Below are 27,547 nucleotides of genomic sequence, written 5' to 3' on the forward strand. Positions count from 1 at the left end.
GATTCTGGATGGCTTTCAACTTAGTATTGGTTAAAAGAATGCTGATTGGTGGACAAAAAGTTCCACATAAAAAAGAAAATATTCCTGGAGCGAGACTACACTGTATTCAAAGAACAGTATGTGTTTATAGTTGAAAACCTTCAAACCTTGACTACCAGGGTTCGGTAGTCGTCTCCAATCTGTTGATTGTTGCCAGAATTCTTGCCATTGCTAAACTCTGTAGATCTATTTCTAGATTAACGTATCTGATGGCATCTCAATTTGTTTTCAGTTATGTGTGAACCAATTATATTTAGTAGGGAAACTTTAATCAAGGAATAAGAGCGATGAGAGCCATAGGTGGTGCAGACTTACTTAGTCAGATAATCACATTAAGCAGATGTTGTTCTGTTGCTACATAAATCATTTGAACACAGATTAATAAAATTATGATAAAATATATATGTAACTAATACTTGATGGCAATTTGTTGGTATTAAAAGATAACTTAATTAAAATCAAATCAATCTTCTGATTCAATAAGTAAGGAATAGGCAGTGTACTCTATGGCATTTCATACCCTTTGACAAAACAACCTTAGGACAACTACCAACAGAACATCGTTACTTGCTAGATTAAATTTATTCATTTTGTCATCTTTACTTTTTTCTGCTCATCATTTTTATTTTATTTGTTCAACCTTTATCTACTGTGCTGGTATTATTTATTTTTGTTTTATTTCTTTATTTTTAATTAATTTTTTACTTTTTTTCATATCTATTTGTAAAGGCAATCCCGCCACAAGATTCTCATCTTTTTGGGATCCTGTCTTCGCTCATTTTCTAAATTATCTCTTGTCATCATTGTTTTTGTCACTTTTTGTCTTTTGACGTAAATAAATGTTTTTTTTTTAAATTGAATTGAATCCCCATATATATTTACTTTGTCCTTGACCTACAGCATTTAATACAGAGCTCTCCTCTCCAGTTTTGCATTTTAGAGACAAAAATTGTTGACGATCATTAATTATACTCTATTGATTGTTATTAGGAGACCCAACATTAGTCTGAAGGTGTCAAAAGCAAAAGACTAAATTTCTTCCTGTAATTGGCTTACTCATCTCACCATTATACTGTACTATTGAAATAATAAACGCCTAAAAATGTTGTAATGCGCTGTACATATTATTCTGGTTATTTTTGGATCAAACATGTATGGAAACATACTCCCATAATGCAGCTAGTAATCAGCACAAAGTTGTGTCTGGACCTTAACAGGTGCCCATTTGTATACCTGGGTGGAGAGAGGCAAAGGTAAGTAAAGTGTCTTGCCCACGGATACAAGCAATGCAGACAAGCATTGGATTCAAACCAACACAAATGAATACATGACCATAATCATTTAGCCTTGTAAAGTGATTTTATTCTTAATCTCAATGGGCTGTATCCCATAGTACATTGTAGGAATTGTCACCAGCAGCAACCAAAAACATAAAAACTATTGGTTTTTAAAAAGCCTCAATATCAATATTCTTTAAAAATGAAAAAAAAAAATTTATAATCTATGTTTGTTTCTTGTGAATGTAAATTCGTTTTAGTTTCATAGCAACCTAATGCTACATAACGACTAAATACTGTATTAGAAACTACTGTAGATGTTGCCAGGCAACAACAAAAATGTCTTTCATGAATTTGAATATATTCTCTTTGGTTCTTAAATGAGATAGATGCTGCCTTTTCCACTACCAGACCCTGTCTTGCCTACCTGTAGAAATTTAGTCCGAATACAAATTATAGCCTGAATACAAATTATAGCCTGAATACAAATTGAAATCTATCTTGAATACAAATTTGATTTGAAAAGATTCATTGACATTAGAAAGACAATGGATAAAACAAAAATATTACTAAGGATTGACATAAAATACTGTTTAAAGGTATATTATTTCTAAACTGAATACTGTGATGAAAATAATGATTTGGTGCATTACTGTTAACAATACCTAACCCATTACAGCACTAAAATTGTACATATTTTATATATTCAATAATTTCAGTTAAAACAAACAATATAATCATCAATATGGGATACAATTAACTTTAAACACATTCATAGGGTCAGATAACATCATTCATAATGTGTGCTGTACATATTATATGATAAAATGAAATTCATAATTGCACTCATGTGTTTTATGTCATTAATTCAATCATAAAAATTATGAATGCTAATACATTTTTAATTTGACCAAATGTAGCATTAATGTAAACTAGAACATTATGTATGTTCAACACTCATTATGTATAACATGATCTAAGCCAAGGAATATATGTATTCATAACATTCAAGTAGATCAAAATACTTTCATTCCTGATTTATTCAAAACATCTTGTATTTTCTTCAATTTGCATGCTCTAGTGCTCGGTTGGCTTGTCCATATCGGACATGCTCAGTCCACGTTTTTCTTTAGATGTTTCACCGAGGGATGCAGAATGGCCGAGGCGTGTTAGAGGTAGGGAGGAGACTAAAGGTGTATGAAGAAAAAACAATAAATTTATCAATTACATAATTTGAAACAATTTAATTGCTTAACTGATTGAAGGACAAAGAAGTACTTATGGAAGTAAAAATATTAAACTGCATGGATTTGTCAAGATTCAAAACCTTCACTTCAAATTATCATTATTATATCAACTTTGAGTCGTATATCTTGCTTGCAATTTTCAATTTGATGAAAAAAGCAATAAGTGTTTCTGTTGAATAAACACTCAATTAACAACGTTGCTAAACATTTTCACAACTCATGCAATTGAATACAAATTAAAATATGCAAATGAAGGATTATTGCAGTATAATTAACAAACACATTGTGAGAACTTTTGACAATAAATTCAAACAAATACACTTAATTTTTATCATTAAATATCAATGACAAAGGTAGTACAGTAGTATATAAAGAAACTGAACATCAATAGTTTGTCTAGATTATATTCTCAAATCAAAATAACAAAAAATTTTCTCATTAACAGTAATAAACAGCCCTTGTTTTAGTGAATCCATTAAACTATTTTGAATATATTTCTTTTGTTTGTGTGTCGTGTTGATTAATTAATTTTTGTTAAATTGAATATTTTAATGGTTATTTTACGTATATATACTTATTATAAGTATTTATATTTCTTTTTCACAATCTAAATTGTCAAATACAAAACTAAACTACACTGTAAAAGAAGATAACACATAAACAATAATAAATCACACAAACAATGCACACAAATTAGATGGGGGTGTTGAATGGTGTGGGTGGATATCACACAAACAATGCACACAAATTAGATGGGGGTGTTGAATGGTGTGGGTGGATAAGGGAACAGAGATGTGAGGTATGTAGCAACAGGAATGTGAGAATAAAGGAATGTGGGAAGAGACAAGTGGGAAGAGAAATGGGTACAAAGATGTGGGAAGAGAGATGCGATAAGAGAGAAATGGTAGCAGAGAAATGGGAACAGGTTTGTAAGAACAGGGGAATGTGGAATCAGAGATGTGGGAAGAAAGATGTGGGAAGAGAGATGTTGGAAGAGAGAAATGGGAACAGGTATGTATGTAAGAACAGGGGAATGTGGAATCAGAGATGTGGGAAGAAAGATGTGGGAAGAGAGATGTTGGAAGAGAGAAATGGGAACAGGTATGTATGTAAGAACAGGGGAATGTGGAATCAGAGATGTGGGAAGAGAGATGTGGGAAGAGAGATGCTGGAAGAGAGATGTTGGAAGAGAGAAATAGGAACAGGTATGTAAAAATAGGGGAATGTGGAAACAGAGATGTGGGAAGAAAGATGTGGGAAGAGAGATGTTGGAAGAGAGAAATGGGAACAGGTATGTAAAAATAGGGGAATGTGGAAACAGATGTGGGGATATTAATGTCCTAACAGGGATGTGGTAATATGGATTTGGGAATAAGTATGTGTTGTGAACACATATATCACTGTAACTCTATCTTTTCCATTACTATTTAAATAAATAATCTATATTTTCTTTGGTTTTTACTCACTGATCAAAATAAAATGAATGTTAAGCTATAGAATTCAGATGAAAATATGCGTTTTTATCTATCAATCAAGGTCTGCTCTATCATCACATTCTTAATAGATCATATTATTTGGCTTTTAGTACTAATCTTAAAGGTACAATTTCATGTTACATGAACAGAAACTTCTAATTAAACCACAAAAACTGTCCCCAAATAATTAAGTACATCAGTAAGTGGGATTTATTTATTTATGACAAGGTTATTGGGTTACTCATGTCCTCCTTGTGAGCCAACTCTCACAAGATGAGGACGAGGTTTATCTTGATCCTCCATTGTCTCTATGCTAGCCATTCTTGAGGTCTCCCCCAGGGAGGCGGAGCGGCCGAGTCGGGTCATAGAGATACCAGAGACTATACATACCACATTTAATAGGATAACAATGTAAGGTGCATTTTAGTAGTAAAATATGAATATCAATAATATCAACACATAAAATAACACAATACAAGATAAATTAATAATGCAAATTTGATAAACAATGAGCACAAAAGTCAACAAAATAAAATATCAAATCAATAAAATTATATTAGGTAAAATAAATTGTAGTAGAAAGTATAGAGTTAAAGAATACATAAAAAACAATGTTAACAAAATTAAGTGTTTAGTTATGATGACCATTCAGTACATACCAACCAGATGTAGAAGAAGATAAGAAAAGAAATAGATAATATTAATTACATATCTTTATGCATTGTACACTATATAGGGCAGCAGATGTGTAAAGTGAATTGGATTACATTATATATATTAATGTTTCTTAAGCTCTGTCTACACTATCAAACTTTATGACAAACATATTTGGGCATATCACTACCATATTTTGGCACATTCCACTCTTTTTTCAAAATAGTGTAGACAGAGCTGTAAAGAAAAGGTTGAATGTTTTGTAGAAATTACAGGCATGATTGAGAAAAATTAAGAGATAATAAATTTAATGAATGTAAGTCAAATGTATGAGAATGAAAGGATGACATTATATAAAGATGGTTGTTGGAGTAAATTGTAAATTAATATGAAAAGGGTTAAAAGGAAAAATACTCACTCAATCCAAGTCCTTGTAAAAAGTAAGTCATGCTTTCTACCAATTTCTTTGGCTGCAAAAAGTTTAACAACAAATTAGTACAAACAAATAGAATACTCTTTTAATAGCTCTGTCTACACTATCAAATTTTTCGCGACAAAAAAAATGTGATGTGCCCATATAATGGACATGACATCATATCACTACCATATTTGGGTACATCACACTTTTGTCGTCAAACTAGTTTGATAGTGTACACAGAGCTTTAGAACAAACATAAAAGGGTGTGATAGAATATCAATCAACCATTGATGGTACATGGTGTCACATTTAATAACTGGGACCTCTAGGAGAACAGTCTTTGACTGAAGAGCTCACCCAGTATAATAATAATTTCAATTATTCTGACTATATATTTTTATAAATAATACTGCACCCTGTTACTTGAGGAATTTCTTAAGGGTTTATAGATGTGGTAAGAAAGGCCTTAGGTCTGTCATATATCAAACAAGATTGGATCACTTCTTGAAAAGCGGTAATCATTATTTTTTTATTTAATATGGACTGGTGATGTGGATGTTGTGATATCCGGGAAATTGAAAATAACACATGTTGCATCTTTTGTATGTTTTGGAAAAGCACTATATATAAATGAAATAATAATAATTATAAAATGTGACCCGATCTGGCAAAACCCTACTTTTGTCGGAAATATTCATTTTGTATTTTTTTATATATTTGGATTATTTGAATCATAAGCGTTGTAGTGGTGTTTATTTCATAAAAATTGAGTAAATATTTAAAAAGTTATTACATTTTAAAAACTTACAAATCATTCAATTAGTTTACGAGAAAATCGCGTTTGAAGTTTGCAATGAAATTCTTTTTGATACGCGCTGAAAACTCACTCCGTAGCAACGCGGTATTTTGGTCTAAGACACAATGACGTCATACCAGGAAGTGTGTGCGATATAATAGCAGCGTGCACATCATAGTCAATTTGACTGATTTCAGACGCCGTTTTAACCTATTTAGTCACTCGAATTAACTATTTTGCACTATTGAAAAACAGCATTATAACGTCAAGCTTATTTTAACTGGTTTCGGAGGTGTTTACGATATCAACAGCGAAAAACCAAGCAGGCCTAGCTAGGCCTATTCAGATTTTCGCCGTCATCGCCTGTAAGACCTACTGATGGGTGTTCATCAGGCCGTGTATGGCAGCGGTGCATCGACATTGGGGCTGGCGTTAGTAGTAAACTAGCCTAGACAAGTTTGGCGCCTTGCAGAGTCACAGCTTGCTAGCTACTTACATTGTATTGACGATTTAATACATTTGTTTGTTTTATAACTTGGAAGATTCGCTGTAATGTTTGGACTTGAATCCAATGAGTTTAAAAAACATTTAAGATGAAAGGACTGGACAATAAATTAAATAAATAATTAAGAGCCGATTGGATATATAAAATGTATAAAGAAAATTATTTATTGACAATAAAGCTAAGCCCAGTAGTAGTAGGCCTACAACCATAATAAAATTAAGGCCTATAGCCCAAAAAAATATAGAAAATACAATTGAATTTATGACGTGAATTGTTTTTGACTTGTCTATTTTACTATGGAATAAACAAATACAGGCTACAGCTATTGCAGAACACTTTACTTTGAATATTAAAATCGTTTTTATTCCAATTTACGACATGCTGTGTGTAAAATGAAAATAACCTCACAAAAATGTAAACAACTTTTTATTTCCGCGCGTAGAGCGTATAACATCTAGCGCGTTGACCAATAACGTTTGTTATTGCGATGATGCGCCATAGCAACACAGGCAGTTCGCTGTTCCAGAAACTTCGAAGAACCGAATTTTCTGAAATTATGTCATAGTAAATCAAAGTTTTCATTGGTTCCTTCTTCAAACTCCGCCCTAAAACTTCCATATTTGGAATGTCAAATGGATGAGCTTTATTTTGATGTGTGACCTTTCAACATTGTGCAGCGAACTGGCGATCAAAATGTCGTCAAACTCTGCAACTTTCAACTGAATTTACGCAAAATGTTAGCGTAGATCGTGAATAAATTGTTAGGCTTGAGGAAAATACATGTTTTTAAAACTCTCTTTTTTCATAATTTTAATTAAATTTCGGGAGTTTAAATCAGGTAGACGTATTCTTAAATAGTGAAATATTTCGAAAATGCAAAAACATGTAATCTGCCAGGGTAGTCGATTTGGACGTATTTTGACTGATTACGTGAATTTTGAATTGCCGACAAAGAGAGGGTTTTGCGAGATCGGGTCACAAATGATTGTTTCGAGTATAGTAATAAGATAATTGATTATTTTAAAAGTGTTCTCACATCTTCTTCTTTGATATCTCCAGCAACATCTTCAGCCTTCAACAGGTTACTCAACCTTTTGTCATGTACATGTGACCACATCTTGTCCTAAAAAATTCAATAAAATAACATTTTAAATCCCTGATTAAGTTTGTTATTACAATTTCAAATAATTATTATGCTGATATAAAGTTTGCGGTACACCAGGTATATTAGTTCTGAAAATAACTGTTGAGTTACTCGACGTTCCGATTAATATATATACAGCGAGAATAATAAATTCTTCATTATATCATCTATAATGTGTTTCATTGTTTTTGGTATCAATACTATCAATCTTTTTGCAGTATCTTTTGTATGCAATGATTATGATATCATTATTTATTTTTCATAACTTTATTGTTTATATACAGTATCTATTGAGAATCATTGTTAATATTTTTACTATTACCATGGGCTGTACACTTAAATCTATTCGCTTACAGTACTGTCCCTTCATGTTTCATTTCATATTTTTATATTTTATTTTCAATTATATATTTTACTTTTCTTTTTCAAACAAATTTCAAATCATTGTTTTTATGTACGATTCATGTGAATAAAGTGATTGGTCAAACTTGTTTGTTTAATCTATATATATAATATGTGGTGTACCGCAAACTTTATATCAACATATTGAATTCAAACAGATAATGATTATAATTAGCATTTGACTTTAAACTTACAACATCCTTAAGATGAGGTGAGTGTGATCCTGTGATTAGCAGCATGGGTATCTTGACGGCATCAAGCTTGTCAAGGATGTTATTGCGACTACATAAAACAAAATATACACATTATGATTTACTGTTCAAATAAACGCACTCCATTAATTGTAGTAATACATACAACCATGTATTATTGAATAAATATGGCAATATATCGCAACTAAATACATGGTAATATTTTAACTAAATATGGCAATATCGTAACTAAATATGGCAATATCGTAACTAAATATGGCAATATCGTACATGGTAATATGTAAATACATGGTAATATTTTAACTAAATACACAGTAATATTTTAACTAAATAATATGGCAATATCGTAACTAAATATGGCAATATCGTAACTAAAGTTACGATATATTTTCTTTAATTGTTTATCTTTATTTAAATCCAAAATTAAGAATTGTTTGTGGTCCATGTCGATGTTCTTTTGTCTTGTTTTTTTATGTATTCATATTTTATGTATACATACATGTATGGCAATATCATAACCAAATATGGTAATATCCTTAATACTAAATATGGCATTGCTACTAGTACTTCAGTCAAAACGATTTTATATATAAAATAATAGAAAAGAAGCTATTATCTGCTCATTGCCATTTTGCATAATGATGGACATGTGCTGCCAATCTTAATTTCCTGTTTTTAAGACATTTGACATTTAAAAATTTCAGTTGAAAACATGGTAAAGGTGATTGATTAACTGAGCCATTCCACTACTACTACTACTACTACTACTACTACTACTAAAACCTAAAAAAAACCTTTTAAGGGACACCTTCATGACCTAACAAAGTGTCCCCATAATAGGGATGTCCCTTGAACAGGGTTGGCCATAGTGTTAAAACATCCATTAAAACATTTTCCATTTAACTATAAAGTGTCCTCTTAATTAAGGGGTCCACTGAATAAGGGTGTCCCAAAGGAGGGGTTCTATTTATCTATAAATCCAAAGGCAAATTAATGAAAAAATGACAATGCTTTGGGTATCAGTGGCTGGATCTCAATGGATAAAAATGAGCAAAAAGCTAAATCCAAATGATTAAGTTGCAGGGCTTTGGGCAACACTGGCCCTTCAGGAAAGTACTTAGACAGAACTAAGAATATAGAGCATTCACCCATTTAAGATTCAGTATTTGAGCTATTACTAAAAAAGTTTAAATATGTTCTAAAAACTTGAAAATGTGTTTCTGAATTAGAATAAATACTTCAATAAAAAAAAAAAGAAACAATATGTACTATGAGAGATTTGAATGTATTAGTGATCTGCGCTGATTATTATTATGCTTCTATAAATACAGGTGTTTGAATGTAAAATATAACAATTTTATGAATTTACAAAAAGTGCATACATACTTGATGAAGCTGTCGATGAATAGATGAAGGTTTTTGGCATTCATTCTCTTGTAAAGAGATTCCTGATATTCATGTACAACATCCAACTTCTCTTTAGTGTGCTGGATTAATATAAAATGATTAGATCATCAAAAATGATTACTGTATATAAAGACCGGGTATAGTCCCAGGGGGATCTGGGATTATACTCGAATTGTATTAACATTTAATAAAATTAGTCCTGTGTCCAGATTTAGCCTACAGGATTAGACTCCATCATATTCAGTACTATTTTCTCCCTGCTTTCTCTTAAATTTACAGCTGATTTTATTATCACTGTGATTGTGAAAGATTTGTTTAGTTTGTATCGATAAATAAAAATAAATCACAGTGGAAACCCGTTTCATTGTAGAAGTGTATATAAAACAGTGTTTGCAATAAATAGTGCATATGATTACTCCACAAAAGGTTGCCAAATAATTGAATAAAGCGGAAATAAGAGTTGGAGTTACTGCAGTAGTACAATAATTTTGACATGGTCCCCTACAAATATCAATACAAGTTTACTTACATTACCAAGATGGTGCCATAGGATGTAGTTCTCAACTTTCTTGTTCATTCCCTTGTCCATGTTCCATGCTGCAACCTGTATTAATAATTTATTAATTATTAGGTTATTATGATTATCAGTTTTAATGTACCCTTGTTGTCCTCTCCTTATATTATATATGAGCAAGTGAGTGGCCAAGTGGTTAAGTCATTGGAACGGTAATACCTAGCCATAACATCGGCAAGGGTTCGAGCCTAACTCACTCCATGGTTCTGGTGGTAGAACGAGTCTTCTCGGTTAAGGACTTTAAACCGTAGGTCGAATGTACACATCTGTATTATGTGCACTTTAAAGAACCTAGTACATCATCATGAGGGCCTCTTGATTGCCAGCATATGCTGTTTAGAGTCACCCTCGATAAATAAGGTTGAATAAAAATTAGTATTTAGTTTGGTTCTTTTTGGCTCCTACCAAGTATCATCATCCATGTTTTTGCAGGTATGTGTTTAATGTGTATATTTTCAAAATTATTAATAATTCAACACAAAATTACCTTTTCTTGTCCCCATTCAGCAAAACTAGCGGATGTTGCTGTGCATTCCAGGAGAACCAAGGCTTGCATACGTTCAGGATGGGTAATCTGTAAAAAAAAAATATTTAAATTCTACGATTAATAACACCCCCCATCCCCACTACACACATAGCAATTATGTTATCAAATATTAAATAAAGTACATAACCAGTACATACTGGTAAAATTTGGAGTATCCATTTAGTCACTCTCTGCCACACATCACACCTGTGCTTAGAAACTTTCATTGGCTTCCTGTTACACAGAGAATCCATTTCAAAATGTTACTATCTATCTTCAAATCCCTTCAAATTCCTCGCCTGTTTTTATTGCGAATTTTATTCATCCATATTATTCCTTTTTGCGATCTAGTTCAGAGTCTCTACTCGCTCATTCCATCTTTCCACCACTCAACAAAGCATTATAGTTTTCGTTCCTATTCTTGGGCCGCTGTCGCCTTTTGAAACTTTTTATTTCTTTTGTTAAGCACATTGAGCCTTTGCATATGTGCTATATAAGTCCCATTTATTATTATTATTAAGTTGATACTGTGCATTTTAACACCGAGCAGATGACATTCAAAGCGTTAACATCTCGTATTCGTTTTATAGTAGTAACTCATCTATAATTTAATAACACACTGTGTCTTTCACAGCCTGTGTTCAATTAGATGCTAATCACGGGTGGTAAAGCACAGGATCGTTTACATCATAAAATAGATAGCACACTTAATTTGGGATAGTTTGAGTTTGTAACTTGCACAATTTCATCATAAAGGTTTTACAATTATCAACTTAATTAGTGGTAAAAATATCAGATTCTTTTTATTGACACATTTTCACATCATACAAGCCAATTTACACAGACGAGAGGTAACGGTAATAAAAATATACAATCTATGTTATTCTTTATGACCATTTAAACAAAGCGTAGAACGGACGGGCGGTTCCTGCTGATAGAGATTCTACGTTTCTATTATTGTGTGTAAATGAATTGTTTATGAATTATTAGCAGTTACTACTTATTCATGTCTACTTTAAACAGATCAATAAAATACTGATAATAATTTCATAATGTATTCATATTTGAGTGTTAGTCACTGAATATCAAATGGCACTGTGGATTGGTAGTTGACATGCATGCTTACAAATCCTAGGGCCTTGGTTCAAATCCAATCCAGCACAACTACCCAATCCTCATGAGACCTGGTGTTTAGAAAGTATGTGTCTCTTATTTATAATTAGAAAATAATGTGGAAAAGCAAACTTACAGCAAACCTTAAGAGAACATTAGAACCAGCCCCTTCACCAAGACCAATGATGTCATGTTTTTTATCTTGTTGGAATCTACAAGTAAAAATATCATTATTAATGTGATATATTATATTGAGGTATTTAATTTGTTAACAAACTAAATACTAAACAAACAGCCTCCCCCAATTGCACTAAACATGCATGCATTTGTAGGATCCAGGCTTGAATACTGTAACACACTTTTCATTGGTCTTCTGAAAAATCGAATGAAGATTCTGCAAAACACATACGATAACATCTCCCCAGTGCTTGCAGATCTTCACTGGTTACCAGTGCAACAAAGAATACAGTACAAGGTCTTAATTTAAATTAATTTGGGGCCAGTCTGCCTATCTAAGCGTGTGCATATTTACCAGCCTACTACTAGATTTCTTAGATCAGTTGGCCAATGTCTGATTGTAGTTCTTAAGACTAGGACAACTACATACAGTATGGTGGAAGAGCTTTTATTGCTGTGGCAGCTCGAACTCTGTGGAATTCCCTACCAATTTCTATCAGACAGTGTACTACTCTAACTCTTTCAAGACCCAGTTGAAGTCTTTCCTTTTCAAACAAGTTTTTCATTAATTTAAATTATTGCCACTTCTCGTCTATTTTATTTATGTACAGCACATTGAGAGCTTGCTTATCTGCACTTATATAAGAATTAACTATTATTAAACAGTTTTGTTTTCTCTTTTGTGGTGTAAAACGACATTTACTATTATTAAACAGTTATGCAAAGATGGGAAGCTCTATTAACAATCTCAAAGTGAACAAGAACAATTATTCCAATTTAATTATTCAAATTGTTGTATTATCATTTATCAGGTAAATCACCAGACCAAATAAATACCAGTAGATATCAAAAATATAAAGTTTAAACACAGTTATGTATTCAGTTAATACTAATCTTGGCAAGTTTACAATAGACAGGTATCACATGAAACCAACTAAACAAAAGACAGCTTTTTGTTATGAACTGTAATTATAAATTATTATTATAATTGTATTATATAGGGCAACTATCATATCATTGCTGATGTTTAATTGCTAAATATTATTATCATAATTAAACCTTTCAAACCAAAGGTGGTTTATAAGTCGAATTTTTAATTTTAGTAACATATTCGTTTACTCTGTTTGTAACTCATATTTGTCAGTTAAAAGTTTTATTAGTACAGTAACAAACATATTTGTTTACTCTGTTTGTAACTCATATTTGTCAGTTAAAAGTTTTATTAGTACAGAAACATTTGTTTTAAATATTATTGTACTTTTACATACTGTAAAACTTCCATATACTAATAAAAAGTGTATATGATTTGAGTAATATCATAGGATATATATATATAGTTTTGCATTTTAAAGTCCCTGGATAAATGCTAAGGAACTGATTCATTCATATACAGGCAATGCAAGATTTAAAGTAAACACACTGAAACAATACAAAGGTTGTTTGTATGATCATAGAATGTCTTATTTGTGCGGCACATGATCAGCATATAGATACAAATAATGAATATTTATTAGTTGGATGGTGAGAATATTTTATGAGTTGAAAAATTGACTGCTCTTTTTTAAATAAGGCACAAGCCAAGTTGAAAATAGAGCAGTCAATTTTTGTTTTATAACACACCTACTTTTATTCAATTTATCCATGGTGAATTTTTTGGACGAATGCTATTGATAGGCTGAAAGCTAGGCCATTCAAATAGGCAGTGCTCCAATTTTAGACGCGGAGTAAAACAGTTATTGGTGGCACGCACAACAAGTTGATTTCTGAACGCAATCGGTTAACAACGCGTGGCAAAAATCTCAAAGTGTTTACAGAAAGCTGAACATGCATTAGAGCATGTTCATTATCACCATTAGATATCACTATTTCGTTCGATCGAATGACACGTGATGTGTAATTGACCAATCATATTGCAAGAATACAATCAGGTGTGCTAAAAAATACACTGAAAGACCCAATTCTACTAATACATAAATTATAAATTGGTAAATTGAGACAGATGGATGTCACAGACAGAGAACTGAATATAAAAACAAGATATATGTTTTTTTCCTATAGATAATTCTAGTAAATTCCAAGGCCAGTAAAATGAGGAGGGACACTGGTCATTCAGCAATGTAATTGACACCAAGGATGGGGAGAAGGAAGAAGAAGATATGATCAGATAATATAATGAATCGCCAAGGTCTGGGGTAATGGTCAACATGTTAAAAATAGATTTGTAGATCTATAGTGTTATATTGATGGACAGACAGTGTTGATATCCTGCGACATATCTGCTTAATTTCCTGTCAGTGTCAGAATAATGTTGCCCTTGCTGTCTCTTTAAAAAATGCACTAATAGAAAGTGGCTGGTTGTCAACAAGCCGGGGCATACCCATTTAATTTCAAATGTACTTTTAGTAAAGAAATGTAGAATACTATAAATAGAAATATATATGCATTAATTACATTCAAAATTAATTAACTAGATTTGAACTCGTCACTATGATGAGTTTAGTTATCTGCACAACAAACACCAAGTGCAATACATTAGAAAATGAGCACATAAAGACTCCTACAAAAGGTAATTGATTGAGCAAGAAAATATTAAAATATGGGAAAGATTGGGGTGCAAATAAGCGAGATACACTCTATCAAATTTAATTAACTAGCACAGAAGGGAAAATAACCTTATTTTTAAAATTCGTCTGCGCAACTCTAGACATCATTCAAAAATAGGATGTGCACGACTTCACGTGATGTACATAAGTTGAAAAAGTTACGAAATGATTATATGCTTTAGAGAGATGCAAAACGAGACGGGAGACACAAGAAAGGGCTAGAAAGAAGAATGCAGGGAAAAAAATGAAATCACAAAGAGTTATCCGCCAAGCTGCGGATAACTAAAAAATAAGGGGGGGGGGGGAGAGAGGAGTAGGTTGTGGTGCAAGGGAATAACACTTATTTAAAAGTGTTTGGTATCTCATTGACAATGATTTAATGTTGATATCATCTCAGACAGATGTTCCAATAAAGCTGCTTCCTCCTCCTGATCTTGCATTCTTTCTTTTAATCTATTTAAACAAACGGCTGCACGATACATAATTTATTGCATTACGAGATAGCAGTGAACTTCGCTGTTATATATCCATTGTGTTAAACTAACATTATTAACTATGATGGATGTTTGTTATGTCTGAAAAGTGAATTTTTTTTACAGTTCTTATTGATTTCTCGATTCTTTATTTGTCGTATATTAAATTTGATTTGCAGTATCAAACAATTAAAAATGTGTGTGCACTTTTGTAGAGTACTGCTTGCAATTTTAAAGCTGAATTGTGTTTGTATACAGTTGAATTTAATTTTATTAAATCTATCATATAATGTATTGTACCCTATTTTTACAATACAAGACACCTAATTAAACTGTTAATATGAAATTGAATATTCCATTTGTCCAGTAGTCACTGCTAGCATTTACAAAATTCAATAATCTTGCTATCATCACAGCCTGATTAAATAGAGACAACAAGTGTAGTGAACCTTTAAAATAAACATGACCCATTAAATATGAATAATATAGTTAACCACTAGGCAACAATTAGTGCATATTAATATGGCAAACAAATCACTGCAAGCTTCATGTACTGTACTGTCAGTCGGAGAGCCGCGTTGGGAAATATGACCGTTATCGCTGAATTTTCGACTTCGCATGACGTCATAAATTTTAGAAGCCCTCTCTCGGCACAGAAGCATCAACGTTTCGCGCGAAAACATAGCATAAAGTATACGTCATTTAATAGCTGTTTAATAAACATTAGTAGGCGAAAAATTAACCATATATGGTAAGATCAGTTCCTTATATGTTTAAGATGTCGCAGGTCACCTAATTTTCTGAATAATTTGTTGGATTTGTTGTCAGCGACAATTTCTTTCCAAAGTTCGTGTGCGTCCGTCAAAACTGAAGTTTTCTAACAGGTGTTTGTTTACAAATTTTCCATTAGTGGGATTTGCATCCCATACAGTGAATTACCAAAAAACCGACGTATATGGATAGAGTAAGTATCAATAGTCTGTTTTACGTTAAAATTGGCTTGAAACCCTATTTAAGCTTCCTATAGCGAACATTTTAAAAAAGGTCCTCATGTCATATATTGTTACGTCTCGCGGCACTAGTTCCGTCGTGTGTGGTGCATGGTGTGTTGATTGTGGTTGTTGTAGGTGAGTATATGCACGACCTGGTGGATCGTTGTCGTATTATATCGGCCTAGGCCTAGTAACATGTTCTGTTAATAATTTAAATACTTTAGTTACAATTTAGTATTATTAAAGTATCGTTACAATCCTACTCTATATTGAAGATGCATTGGGAAGTTTTAAAAAGATAATTAAGCAAATCGCAGCCTGATACAGGTATAGGCCTACCTATTCTATATAGTTAAATATTTATTTATAGTAAAATTATTGACAACTGAGGGGTACAATTTATTTATAATATTAATAATTATTACAATAAACAGACATAAGGAAATTTTGTATTTGCTGCTTTTTCATGGTAGGCCTATATCTGAAAATGTTTTCAGGTTGTTGAATAATTATACTGTATAACGATGCAATGTTTTGTTCATATCATAGTGACAATTATTTAAATAGTTTCATTCATTACATTTCAGCTATTCATTTTCATTTTAGGTTTTTTGTTGGTATCAAGACTCGACGATTTTCTGTCTCGTTCTTCAATATGAGGTTGGACGGTGGAAGCTGTAATGGTTTTCTCGATTTCAATATCATTTCATGCGCATTCAAGTTTTAGAAGCGTTTCAGATCAGTCAATGATAAGATATAAATTAAGTTGCAATTGATTGATTGATTTACTTTATTAACCAGAGTCACACAGATACATACAATATAAACATATAAAACAATCATAAAATCAGTACAACCGTAAGACTCACGTAAGTTAATATGATATAGGCCTAGCTAGTTTGTTATGTTTGATGAACAAGGTGCTATTTAAATAATATATACAGTAGTAGTATTTACTATTTATATCAGTATTGTTTGAAAGATATTTGTATTAAAAACTGCTTTTTCACATTCTGTATACGTAAAAAAAAAATTGGTTGCTTGTGTGAAATGCAAGTTGTATCTAATAAAGTAATATTTATATACAAGTAAATGATGGACTTATATTTTTATATCTTGGTTTCAGCTGGGCCCATAATTATCTTTTTTAAAAACATGACCATATAAAAATACACGTTTGAGTCTCTGAAACAAACATGCCCGATTTTATAAAACATTCCCCATATATAAATTGAAAATGGGTTATTTATTTTTATTTTTCCATTTATTGTTTTTTTAACAGTTTTTTATTTGTTCTGGGCCTAGTTTCTCCTTCAGGCTTCTTCTTGCTTGGTATATGAGCAGAGCTGGGATAGACCTACCACCAGCCTAGACTATAGAATACCCAGCTACTATTATTAACACTCACTAGGGTAGGCCTACCTATCTAATATTAGTATTATATCAGAATTACTCAGCCTAGCTAGGCCTAGAAAATACTATTTTTAGGCCTAGCTAGGCTAGAAATCAAGTAAGTAATTATAGTAGGTAGCCTTTCCTAGCTCAGAAACCAAATAGAACAATAATCGGGGAGCAAATTGAAATCTTAGGCCTATGACGTAATACGCCTGCATGAAAACCGTATTGAACACAGACACGATTCGGTCCGGGACGATTCGTACCAGCTTCGTAAAACGTAAACAAAGTTTCAAAATGGCGATTTTTCGATCGAAACAGAACAGAGAAATGTAGTAGGTTTGGTTTGATTAGTGGGAGTTGCATCCCAAGAAAGCTTAAAATTAGATTTTTATTTTAATAGATAGCTTAATAGTTTATCTTGAAAGGATTTTAAATTCGCTTTGAAACCTTATCTAGAAAATATGAAATTTAATGATTTTTTACCATCATTTAAAAAAAAATTAAAGTAAAAAAGTTTATACATAAAATAATGATATTTCTTAAAACAAAAAATCTGTGGAATTTAGATCACAGTTTTTATCATTATTTACGCTTGTAGTTCAACTATTGAAATACGTTTATTGATTTCATTTAATATCAAAATTATACCATTTTCTAAGTGTACTAAAATAGCAAAAATTCCAACATTTTCCACGAAGCGCGCCCTCACAATTAATGAAATCAGTGATGCGTTACCAACGCGGCTTTCCGACTGTGTAGCGTTAAAGACACTATCCCTACCATTTTGTAAAAATAATGCAGAGAGTATATTACTTTAAAAACATTTAACCAGGTCATTTCTTATCTTAAATGTATGTTTTAAGTAAGTAGGTTGCGATGAATGTCCTTGTGGACAGTCTTAGGCCTAGCTTAGCTAGGTTGAGTTTTGTAGGCCTAGCTGATAAATACTAGTGGTAACGTACGAACATCGTACGCTAGCTAAAGGTATAGCCTGACGTTGTCTCGTTGGTGAAATAATTGTACTTCCTTTTTTTGGTAGAATCTGTTATACAAATTGAAGACCTGGTATTTTCATTGAAGTTACGTTTCTTTTACTTGTTTACCCTTTCACGATCGTAGGTGCATCACATATGAAAATATCAATCCTCGCACGATGCATTCGGGTATTTATAGAGGGCAGCTTAAATTATTAGAATCGACTTATTTTTCACATTTTCAAGATCTAAATAAACATGATAATTTGTACATGGATACCTTTAACATGTTTCATACTAAACAATCATTGACAAATTGCACCTTAGCAGGAGAAGGAATGATGACTTTAAATATTGGGAAACTGTCACAATTATTAGGAGACTTTGGAGGTACTGCTTTCATTATTTATGATACAAGGGTATTGATTTAAATAAAGTATGATACATGTACTAGCCTTCTAGTATTACCTACTGTACTTGCACATACAAATTTAGCATAAGAATAGCACATACTGTATGCAAAAACTCTCAACATGTGTTACATTTAACTAAAAGAATATTAAAAAACTGTTGGTGTTAAATGGTAATTCATTAAATATAAGTGTCGCTAACTTTACTATTAAACAGTCCTAATATTTCAGACTGGGATTCACATCATATCTGTGTCACATACATGCAGAAACTCTTGAATGTATTACCAATGTGTGTGTTTCCAAATTCTATCACGTGAAATTGACAATGCAACATCTTTTTAGACATATCATTTATTTCAGAATATGATAATAAATATTTAATGGAGAGTTGAACAACAAAGTTTGACAATTAATTTATAATGCCAGCAAAAATGATAGGTAAACAGGATCTTAGCATATTTACAGTACTGTATATAAATTTTGATGAGTTAACATCTACTTTAAAACATTGACACAAGAATGTATTAAAAGGAATAGGCATTAGGGGAATGAATTATAAAATAGTTTTAAATTTTAATTGAAAATCTTCTTTTAACACTAACAGAAGTAAGAATAGAATTTGCAAATTTAAAACCGAGGTGACAGAAGCCATCTACATCTGCCAACTCTTTACTGTTACCAAATAAGTTAACATTATTTTATCATGGAAAATTGTTCCCACAATACAAAGAGTTTTACCAGTTCTAGTCTTTAGGAAGAAGATCGCTTTTTCAGATGAAAAGAAAACATGGCACTGATAATTAAATCATTTAACAATATTACAACATATATTGTAGGGTTTATTACTTACCCTAGTTGCTCAAGTATATATGGGATCTCATCTGCAAGTTGCTGCATTGTGGGATACACATACCTGAATATGGTAATAAATAAAAAGATAAATAGTTTTTGATACATAAAATACAGACATAATATTAATTGACTTTGAAGATTTAAAAAAAACTCTGGATTTTAATATCCAAACATGATTTCAACTGCAAAAATCAAAATTAAATAGCCTCTTAACATTGTTTGCTGTTTTAAACTAATTTTTTATTTTAATTGCATTGCAAATGCCAATGTAAATCCACTTTCATTAATTTTCATAGTTCATGGAGTTAGATGGAATGTGATTTTTTCCTCACACATAAATTTTACACGTATTTAACTTGAATTGTACAATCAATACACAGCATGCAGGTGTTTTTCACCTATTTGTATTTATATTACACAAAATAGCTGCTAATTCAATCTAGACCTTGAATATATTAAAGTATGTGGCAAATGAAGATTTATACCTCTTAATGCATAATGAAGTGGACTGGAAAAACACAAATAAATGCAGCATACATGATGTTGTAATCTACAGTAACTCATAGATTGGATATTTTTTGTAATACGAAAAATTAAAGCCATTTATAAAAGGCTGTATGAAGTTTTATTTAAAGATGTATTGTCCCCCAAAAACATGAAAAATGAAGATTTTAAAAAATCAGACATTAAATAGTCCATTTTGCAGTTTTAATAAAGTTATTCACTTCTGTAAAAAAAACCAAAATAATGATTTAACTTATAAAAAGACAAAGAAACGTTTAGAAAGAAATTTTAACCAAAAACCATTGTCTGACACAATTTAACTATTTTTTGCTTTCAATTACATTTTATTCAGGTAAATAATTTTTTCTCGATCCAGTTTTTGGTCAAAGTGAATAACTATTATGTTCATTCATTCATTTAAAAAAAAAATTGTTTAGTGGGACAATATATATCTTTAATACAATTATCAATAATTGCCCAGTATGTAAATCATTTCAAAGGCATTATTTTCAACAAAGTTAATTCATATTCAAATTGATGTTATTGATTTTAAAATTTGACAAATGTCCTGAGAAATGTCAATTTCATATTGTAGTAGTGCACATTGTTAAAAAGAGCACATTCACTCGAAAAATACAACAATAGGCTGAGGAACTAATGGGGTATTCGTGGAGTAAAGCTGCCGTGTAAGCTTGGTTCCCAGGATGTAACGATGTAAGCGCAACGCAAGTGAGTTGACAAATCGCAAGCCAGAGTTTGAATGGTCTATCACCTCCTGATTGGTCAATTGCGTTTCTCCTACATCCTTGCGTTACATCCTACTTGGGGACCACGCTTTAATGTAAAATATAAGTAATCAGCTAAATTTCATCACGAGGTTATTCAGCGTTCAAAACTAATTTCAAATGACAGTAGTCATGTCTGCTGGTTATTCAGTTGAAAAGGGACTAATTAAAAAAGTTTATTGTGTATACTATTAACATTCAACAAACATATGTATCGGAGAATAGTAGCAAGCATAGCAAAAAGCTATACAAAACAACCTTATTGCTACACATTTATAAAATTTAATTGTGTAGCAAAAAATACAATACAAAACTGTTTCTCGACTTAAAAATCAGTTTGATTAGCAATATTGCTATAACAAATTTAAAATGAAATTTTCCCCTGTGTACAAACAATATCTACAGATTATATTATCTACAGAAGTACTGTACAGTACTTCAATTTAGATATTTAAAAATAATATAAATTGACTGTATAAAAGATGCATGTGATACTATTTCAATACCATGTTCCTTATCTAATATAATGTAGGTCACATAACAGTCATACTGTATCCCCAGTAGGCCTGCTATGGTTTTATGATATAAAATATCATCTGCTCTAGTGCTAAATTTAAATTAAATATATATTTTGATTTCCAGAAGCAAGATAAAATTAGTTAAAATATTGTTAATTTTTTCGTTTAAAACGCATCAATCATCAGCTTCAACGCCATAAAACATCACTTATCACAGAGAGTGGTCTTCAGTTTCGGAATAAATCTAATGAGTATTTTGACTAAAAATAATAATTATAATAAATAATATATATATAATTCCGATTTAAAAATGTATAAAACGTACAATTTAATATTAAAATAACATTAAATTAAATTATGATGTACTTAATAACATTTATATCATAAAACCTTACCGGATGTATCAGTAGATTACAGTAGTATGACTCCATATTAATATAATACACATTAGACCTTTTATCACCTTCAATGTATTTTGTATTATTATCACTGGATAAAAGCATACAATTTTAGATGGTAGTATACTGGGATTAAACTAAAAATATGCATTGAGTTTTACAGTTCAAAGTGCACACCAACTTCAAATAGTTTTATTACGTTATATAATATTATTATCATCAAGTGATCAATTTTTATTTTGCAAAATACATTATTATTTTGTGGTTTTATATTAAAATATTTTTTACCTACAGTTATTATCTCTTTACAGTTGGTAACTTACCCATCTTTTAAGTTTTCTGCATTGTCTTGCTGTCCAGGAGCATTGATATGGACAAAGCACATTTTGGTTGCTAGTCCATGGGCTACAGGTTGGGATATCAATTTCAGATAGGCAGAATCTGAAACATAAAAATTAAAATTAATATAACACCAAGCTCTGTCTACACTATCAAACTAATTTGACAAAAAAGTGTGATGTGCCCAAATATGGTAGTGATATGACATCATCGTGTAGATATACTGTATGGGCACATCACATTATTATTTTTGCATGATAGTGTAGACAGAGATTTTAATTGAACTACAGTATGCAATCATTTGATGGAAAATCCCTCCAAAACATACCAGTAATTAAAATTAATTGTTTATTTCTATTATTTGTTAGTTAGAGGGATAACTTAGAAGTTTATTATTCGATTTTCATAAGATGTTAAAGGATTAAAGGTTTCATCATCTGTACATTGTATGGGAACATGTCATTAAATTTACATTTGCCTAGGCAGAGGCTTACGCTCTCTGAGTGCCCTTCTGGTTTAATTATGTAAACTTGTTGGTGTCAAGTGGTAGGCCAAAGATGTTGCAAAAATAGAAATGTCTCTAACTTTACTAAAGGCCATTAAACAGTCCTACATTCAATAATGCTAGCCTGGATTCACAGCATCACATCTGTCAACATGCCTTCTGTAGCAAGACTCAAACTAATTTCTGATAATTACTCAGGGGCATGAGTAAGACAGCTCTATGTAAATATCTTTCTGTAATAAGGTTTCTTCTGGTGATACGAGTTAAAATAGTAGAATACAAGTAGTATAGGAAAGGACATTTTGTAAAATTGTACACAATATGAAAAAATGGGAATTCGTAAACTAGGACTGGGTATGCGCAAACCCCAAAGCCCGTCTGGGAGAAGAGAGTCTAAATGAGATGTATGCAGACAGTAGGCTGTAAGACATGTTCAATAAACAATGTTTTCGTTTTGGTTTAACTGTTACATCCAAAAATTCGAGCCAAATATTTTGTAAGACATATTTTCTTGTTTAAACATAGTTGAAATAATGAAACTTACGATTTAGACCGATGTCATGAAATGTGACACACACCTTCTTATTTTTCTCTTTATCCCCCTTGAAAAAAAATATTAAAAACTACATTAAATACTGTACTGTACAAGACAACCTAAGTTAAATTAACAGTAACACACAAATTATTATTGACAATTAATAACACTCACGAATTGTACAACAATTGTATATGTAATCCTCGGAATAAATACTAGATACTGAGAGAGCTCGGCCAGAGAGAGATTGCCATAGCAAAACTGGACTTGCCACAGTAGACTGTAACATGGCCTGGTATGGTATCAATTAATTACATATTTTTAATATAAACTATATAATATTGTAGTGTACACTTGTATTTTTCTACAAATGGAAGTTTTGGAGTACAGTACCACTTTCCTATGGCCTGGGGCACATATTGACTGTATACCTATATGTACACAGACACATAAATCCAACACTTAAAAGCGATTAACTTCTTTATCTTTACAGTTGCCTTAACAACTGTATCCTGTATAAACTTTTCTATGACCCATTCGATGACCTTTGGTTTCATTGCTTTGCTGCCTTGTACAGTACAATATCCCTCTGTGTGCAACAAGTAGATTCTGTTGAATGAAGTGATTCCAAGAGGGACACAAGCAGATCAGTAGGTAACTTAATGTCATATTGAATTTGTAAAAGACTTACTCATTTATACCATAAAATATTTTTAAAACCTACCATATCAAATTTTAACATTAATATCAAGTTTAAATAAACATTTAGTTGGCACTATATAAATCAGTCGACTTTAAAATGACCTTATAAGTCACTATAATAATATAATAATGAATAAATATGAATTTATAATACATGTTTTTAATTCTTCATTTTGGCATCCCAATATATTAAAGAAATGGTTTCACAATAATGCTACACGAGTAGGAAAAACCAGGTCACATAAGGCCAAATTGTATACCTACATTTTCTGCAAATTGTAAAACGCTCATCATACTTCATTATTTGAAAACAATTTTTAAATTTTATTTTTAATATTCAGATTTAATGTAATTTTTTACATTGGATAATTGCCTTAAAAGCATCAAATTCATGTAACAATTAAATGACAAGTATACACTTATCTAGAATAGTGTTAATGAACTAATTAATTGTTTTATTCCACGAAAAGCTTTTATATTTGTTGAGTGCAAAAAGCATATGAAAAGACTTTAATTATAATACTAAAAAAATGTTTTGCTTTATCCACAGGTGAACCTTTGACATACTTGTGGTAGAATTTAACTGTAGACAAACAGGATCAACGACCAATGACGCTTCCTTCATTGGCAAATATTTGAAGCAGATAGTTGTAAAGATATTAACAATACACTAGCATAGACTATAGTACTCTAACTTTACTGTATAAATTACAACATATTGACCCAGCTAATATAGTTTTAAGAGCTAAAAACTTTCAACAACTATCCAATGAATGCATTGCATCCAGTGGCCTACAATAACAATAATGTAATGGCATTAAGAAATAAAATATTGATTGGTCGTACAAAAATGTTTTGTGAACTGCAAATAGCCTTTAACATTTACAGTACTTGTTGTTTTACTGCATACATTATATTATAAAACAAATTAGTAGTAGTGGCTAGTATGACAAAAACAATAATAAATCTAGGTCTAATTTTTAATGTTTGTAGTAAATATAAGTGGAAATATGTGTTGACAGTTTATTAATTTTGTATACAATAATCTATTTTGTTCTTTGATTTGTCTGCAAGCAACAAACCAGACATAATAGGCTTGTGAACCAGTTAACTATTTTATGCATAATGTTGATGTCAAGCACTCCATCACAGCATGACTGAAGGAATATTGGATCAAATAGTAATTGACATTTACTTTTAAAAGCATAGTTTAATCATATACAGTGAAAAACACCATGTAAATTCATATGTTGCACAAAACACTCATATGAAACACCTCAGTCCAATAAATACTATTACTAAGGCCTTGTTTCCGCTACCAAGTAAATAATAATAAGTTATTACTGTATTTTTTAAATATCATATACAGTATATTTTTGGCAGAGGAAACGGCGCTCATAAAAAATATACCATATTTTGTATACCATATTTTCCACACCAAATTTGTGGATAAAATACGGTATTTATAAATTTATACCGTATTTTGGGTACCCTTTTCTGCTGCCAATAAAAAATGACAGTATATTTTGATTTTCTGTAAGCTTTTTACACATGGATGGATAATCTATAGTCATGCAAATAACCTGTTGGGAAAACAAAGATTTCGGGAAAATTAAAAAGGAACAAACAGGACAGCCAGATTTACAGTAGAAAGATAATTTAGCAAAAATTAAAGGAGAGTATGGGGTGTGCGAACTTGTCGTTGAAACAAGTCAATAACAAAACAAACATACACTGTGAAAGCACAGGCTTATACAGTAACATCGCCAAAGATAACAAATTCCAATTCGGGCAACTTGTCCCCATTTTGGGGGATCGAAAGGCAGGTTGGGTATAAAAGATGAACTTTAACAAGACCACCATAGATAGTACTTCTAGCAGAAGCGGGGTAATCAAATATACAATATAAAGTATACCATATATTTATATTTTGAGGATATGCAGCAGAAACACACCCTAAAAGCACCAAATTGAATTTTGTATAAAATAGATCTAATATTATTATTTAATAAACAATACAGATGGCATGATGAAAATTTAAATTGTTTGAAGATTTACATGTTAATGTTTTTAATAATATTTAATAACTATCAAATTTATGCATACTTTATTGTAATGGTGACATTCAATCAAGTTTTAAAAAGATAAATTCACCATCAAAATGTTATGAATTCAGCTGAATTACCTAAATTATATTTTGTACTTTGTAATGTCTTCAGAAAAACTAGAAAAATGTAGAGTATCTTTTAATATATAATCATATGTACCAAAAGATTAACCATTTGGAAATAACACACTATGCACTGAAAATAAAGTCTCTATTAAGCTAGATTTTGACTGGCCTTAATAAGTAATAGAATACAAAATATTTTAATAACATTTACAGTACTTAATAATCCAAAATCAAACATCTTTTCTCATAAACAAAAAAAGTTAATAATTAATGGTAAAATGATATTCGACAACACTTTCCAATTAATTATACATTTTGCTGACTAACCTGAACATAGCAATGGAACGCTCCCCATTTCTCAGTCCAAACTTCTTCAAGCTGAAAAATACAAAATACAGGCTGTTACAATTTACTGTGGTTTTTTAGCGCATGGTATTTCTTTCAAAATGGTCAACACAGTACAATTTTGTTTTTTGTTGGGCATAAAGTTCAATCTATTCAGGCCTACTGTAGCAGTTGGATTTTGTCTTGCAAGAACGCCACCCTATACACATAAAACTAATCTACTGGTGGTGTAGCACCCCGACTAATGACAAATTTATCTGTTTTTTAATTAAATGGTTGAAATGATGTTAGATTTTTCTATATGAATAATCAATAACACATTTCTTCAGCAGTTGTTAACTTTTAAAAAAAATTGCATAAATCAAACAAGTTATTTAATGACATGTTATTTCATAAAATTCTACTACTGGTCATAGGCTTAGTTAATAGTTAATGACTGAAAATAGGCCTGGGTACTCATAGGCCTAGCAGTATTAGATTCAAATCATGTGAGGAGCCACAAGACAGCAGACCCTTTTTTTAAATTTTTTAAACAAAAATGTTTGCCCGCCACCCTATTTTACAGTGAGCTAGGCATGTATTAATAGTAAAGGTCCCTTTCTGACCTAGTAGGCCTACCTCTGCCTAATAACCACTAATAATTAATGAGACAACAATGCAACTCAGTTGCAGAGAAGCACTACTGCATGTTGTAGCCCATTCCATCCAGGCACCTCCTATTACATCGCCGCGGATTAACTCCCTCTCCGAGAGTGAAGTTGAGTCAAGAAAGTAGGTACACTTCCTACAAACTTCAACAACTCAAGCCTAACGAAAATTAACAATATACATAAAATTTACGCACCTTTGCTTCAGGAACGTCACTATGTTCTGCCGACATATTTGAGTTGATTAAAAATGAATGAATGGTAAAAAATCAAACAAATTTAGCTCTCTCACAACCGGCAAACTGGCCACAATATTTCGACTTGCACGTCCACCACCAACTCATACGCGACACGACCAGCTCAATCAAGAGAGGGACAAGCGAGTGTGGCACACCACTCGTGTTGTTGAATATAGTATGGCGTTC

General features: G+C 31.4%; 1 protein-coding gene across 2 annotated transcripts; it reads right to left on the reverse strand.

The window, feature by feature from the left end:
* Nucleotides 1-1,379: 1,379 nt before the first annotated feature.
* On the reverse strand, nucleotides 1,380-27,506 carry LOC144837078 (uncharacterized protein ZK1073.1-like). 2 transcript variants are annotated; one of them, XM_078692068.1, is made up of 13 exons: nucleotides 27,320-27,505; nucleotides 26,458-26,508; nucleotides 23,265-23,322; nucleotides 22,200-22,317; nucleotides 19,670-19,732; nucleotides 11,926-12,001; nucleotides 10,638-10,724; nucleotides 10,106-10,180; nucleotides 9,556-9,656; nucleotides 8,152-8,239; nucleotides 7,448-7,534; nucleotides 5,111-5,162; nucleotides 1,380-2,503 (listed from the first exon to the last, which is right to left on the reverse strand). In XM_078692068.1, exons 1-13 carry the CDS (start codon nucleotides 27,353-27,355, stop codon nucleotides 2,394-2,396), a joined length of 1,002 nt encoding a protein of 333 aa, XP_078548194.1. In that variant the 5' UTR covers nucleotides 27,356-27,505; the 3' UTR covers nucleotides 1,380-2,393. The 2 variants fall into 2 exon arrangements, with proteins under 2 accessions (XP_078548194.1, XP_078548193.1); XM_078692067.1 differs by lacking the exon at nucleotides 1,380-2,503 and adding an exon at nucleotides 2,536-4,418 and having other exon boundaries at nucleotides 27,320-27,506.
* Nucleotides 27,507-27,547: the final 41 nt, after the last annotated feature.

This window comes from Antedon bifida, chromosome 3 (assembly GCF_963402885.1).
Source record: "Antedon bifida chromosome 3, ecAntBifi1.1, whole genome shotgun sequence".
NCBI classification, from domain to species: domain Eukaryota; kingdom Metazoa; phylum Echinodermata; class Crinoidea; order Comatulida; family Antedonidae; genus Antedon; species Antedon bifida.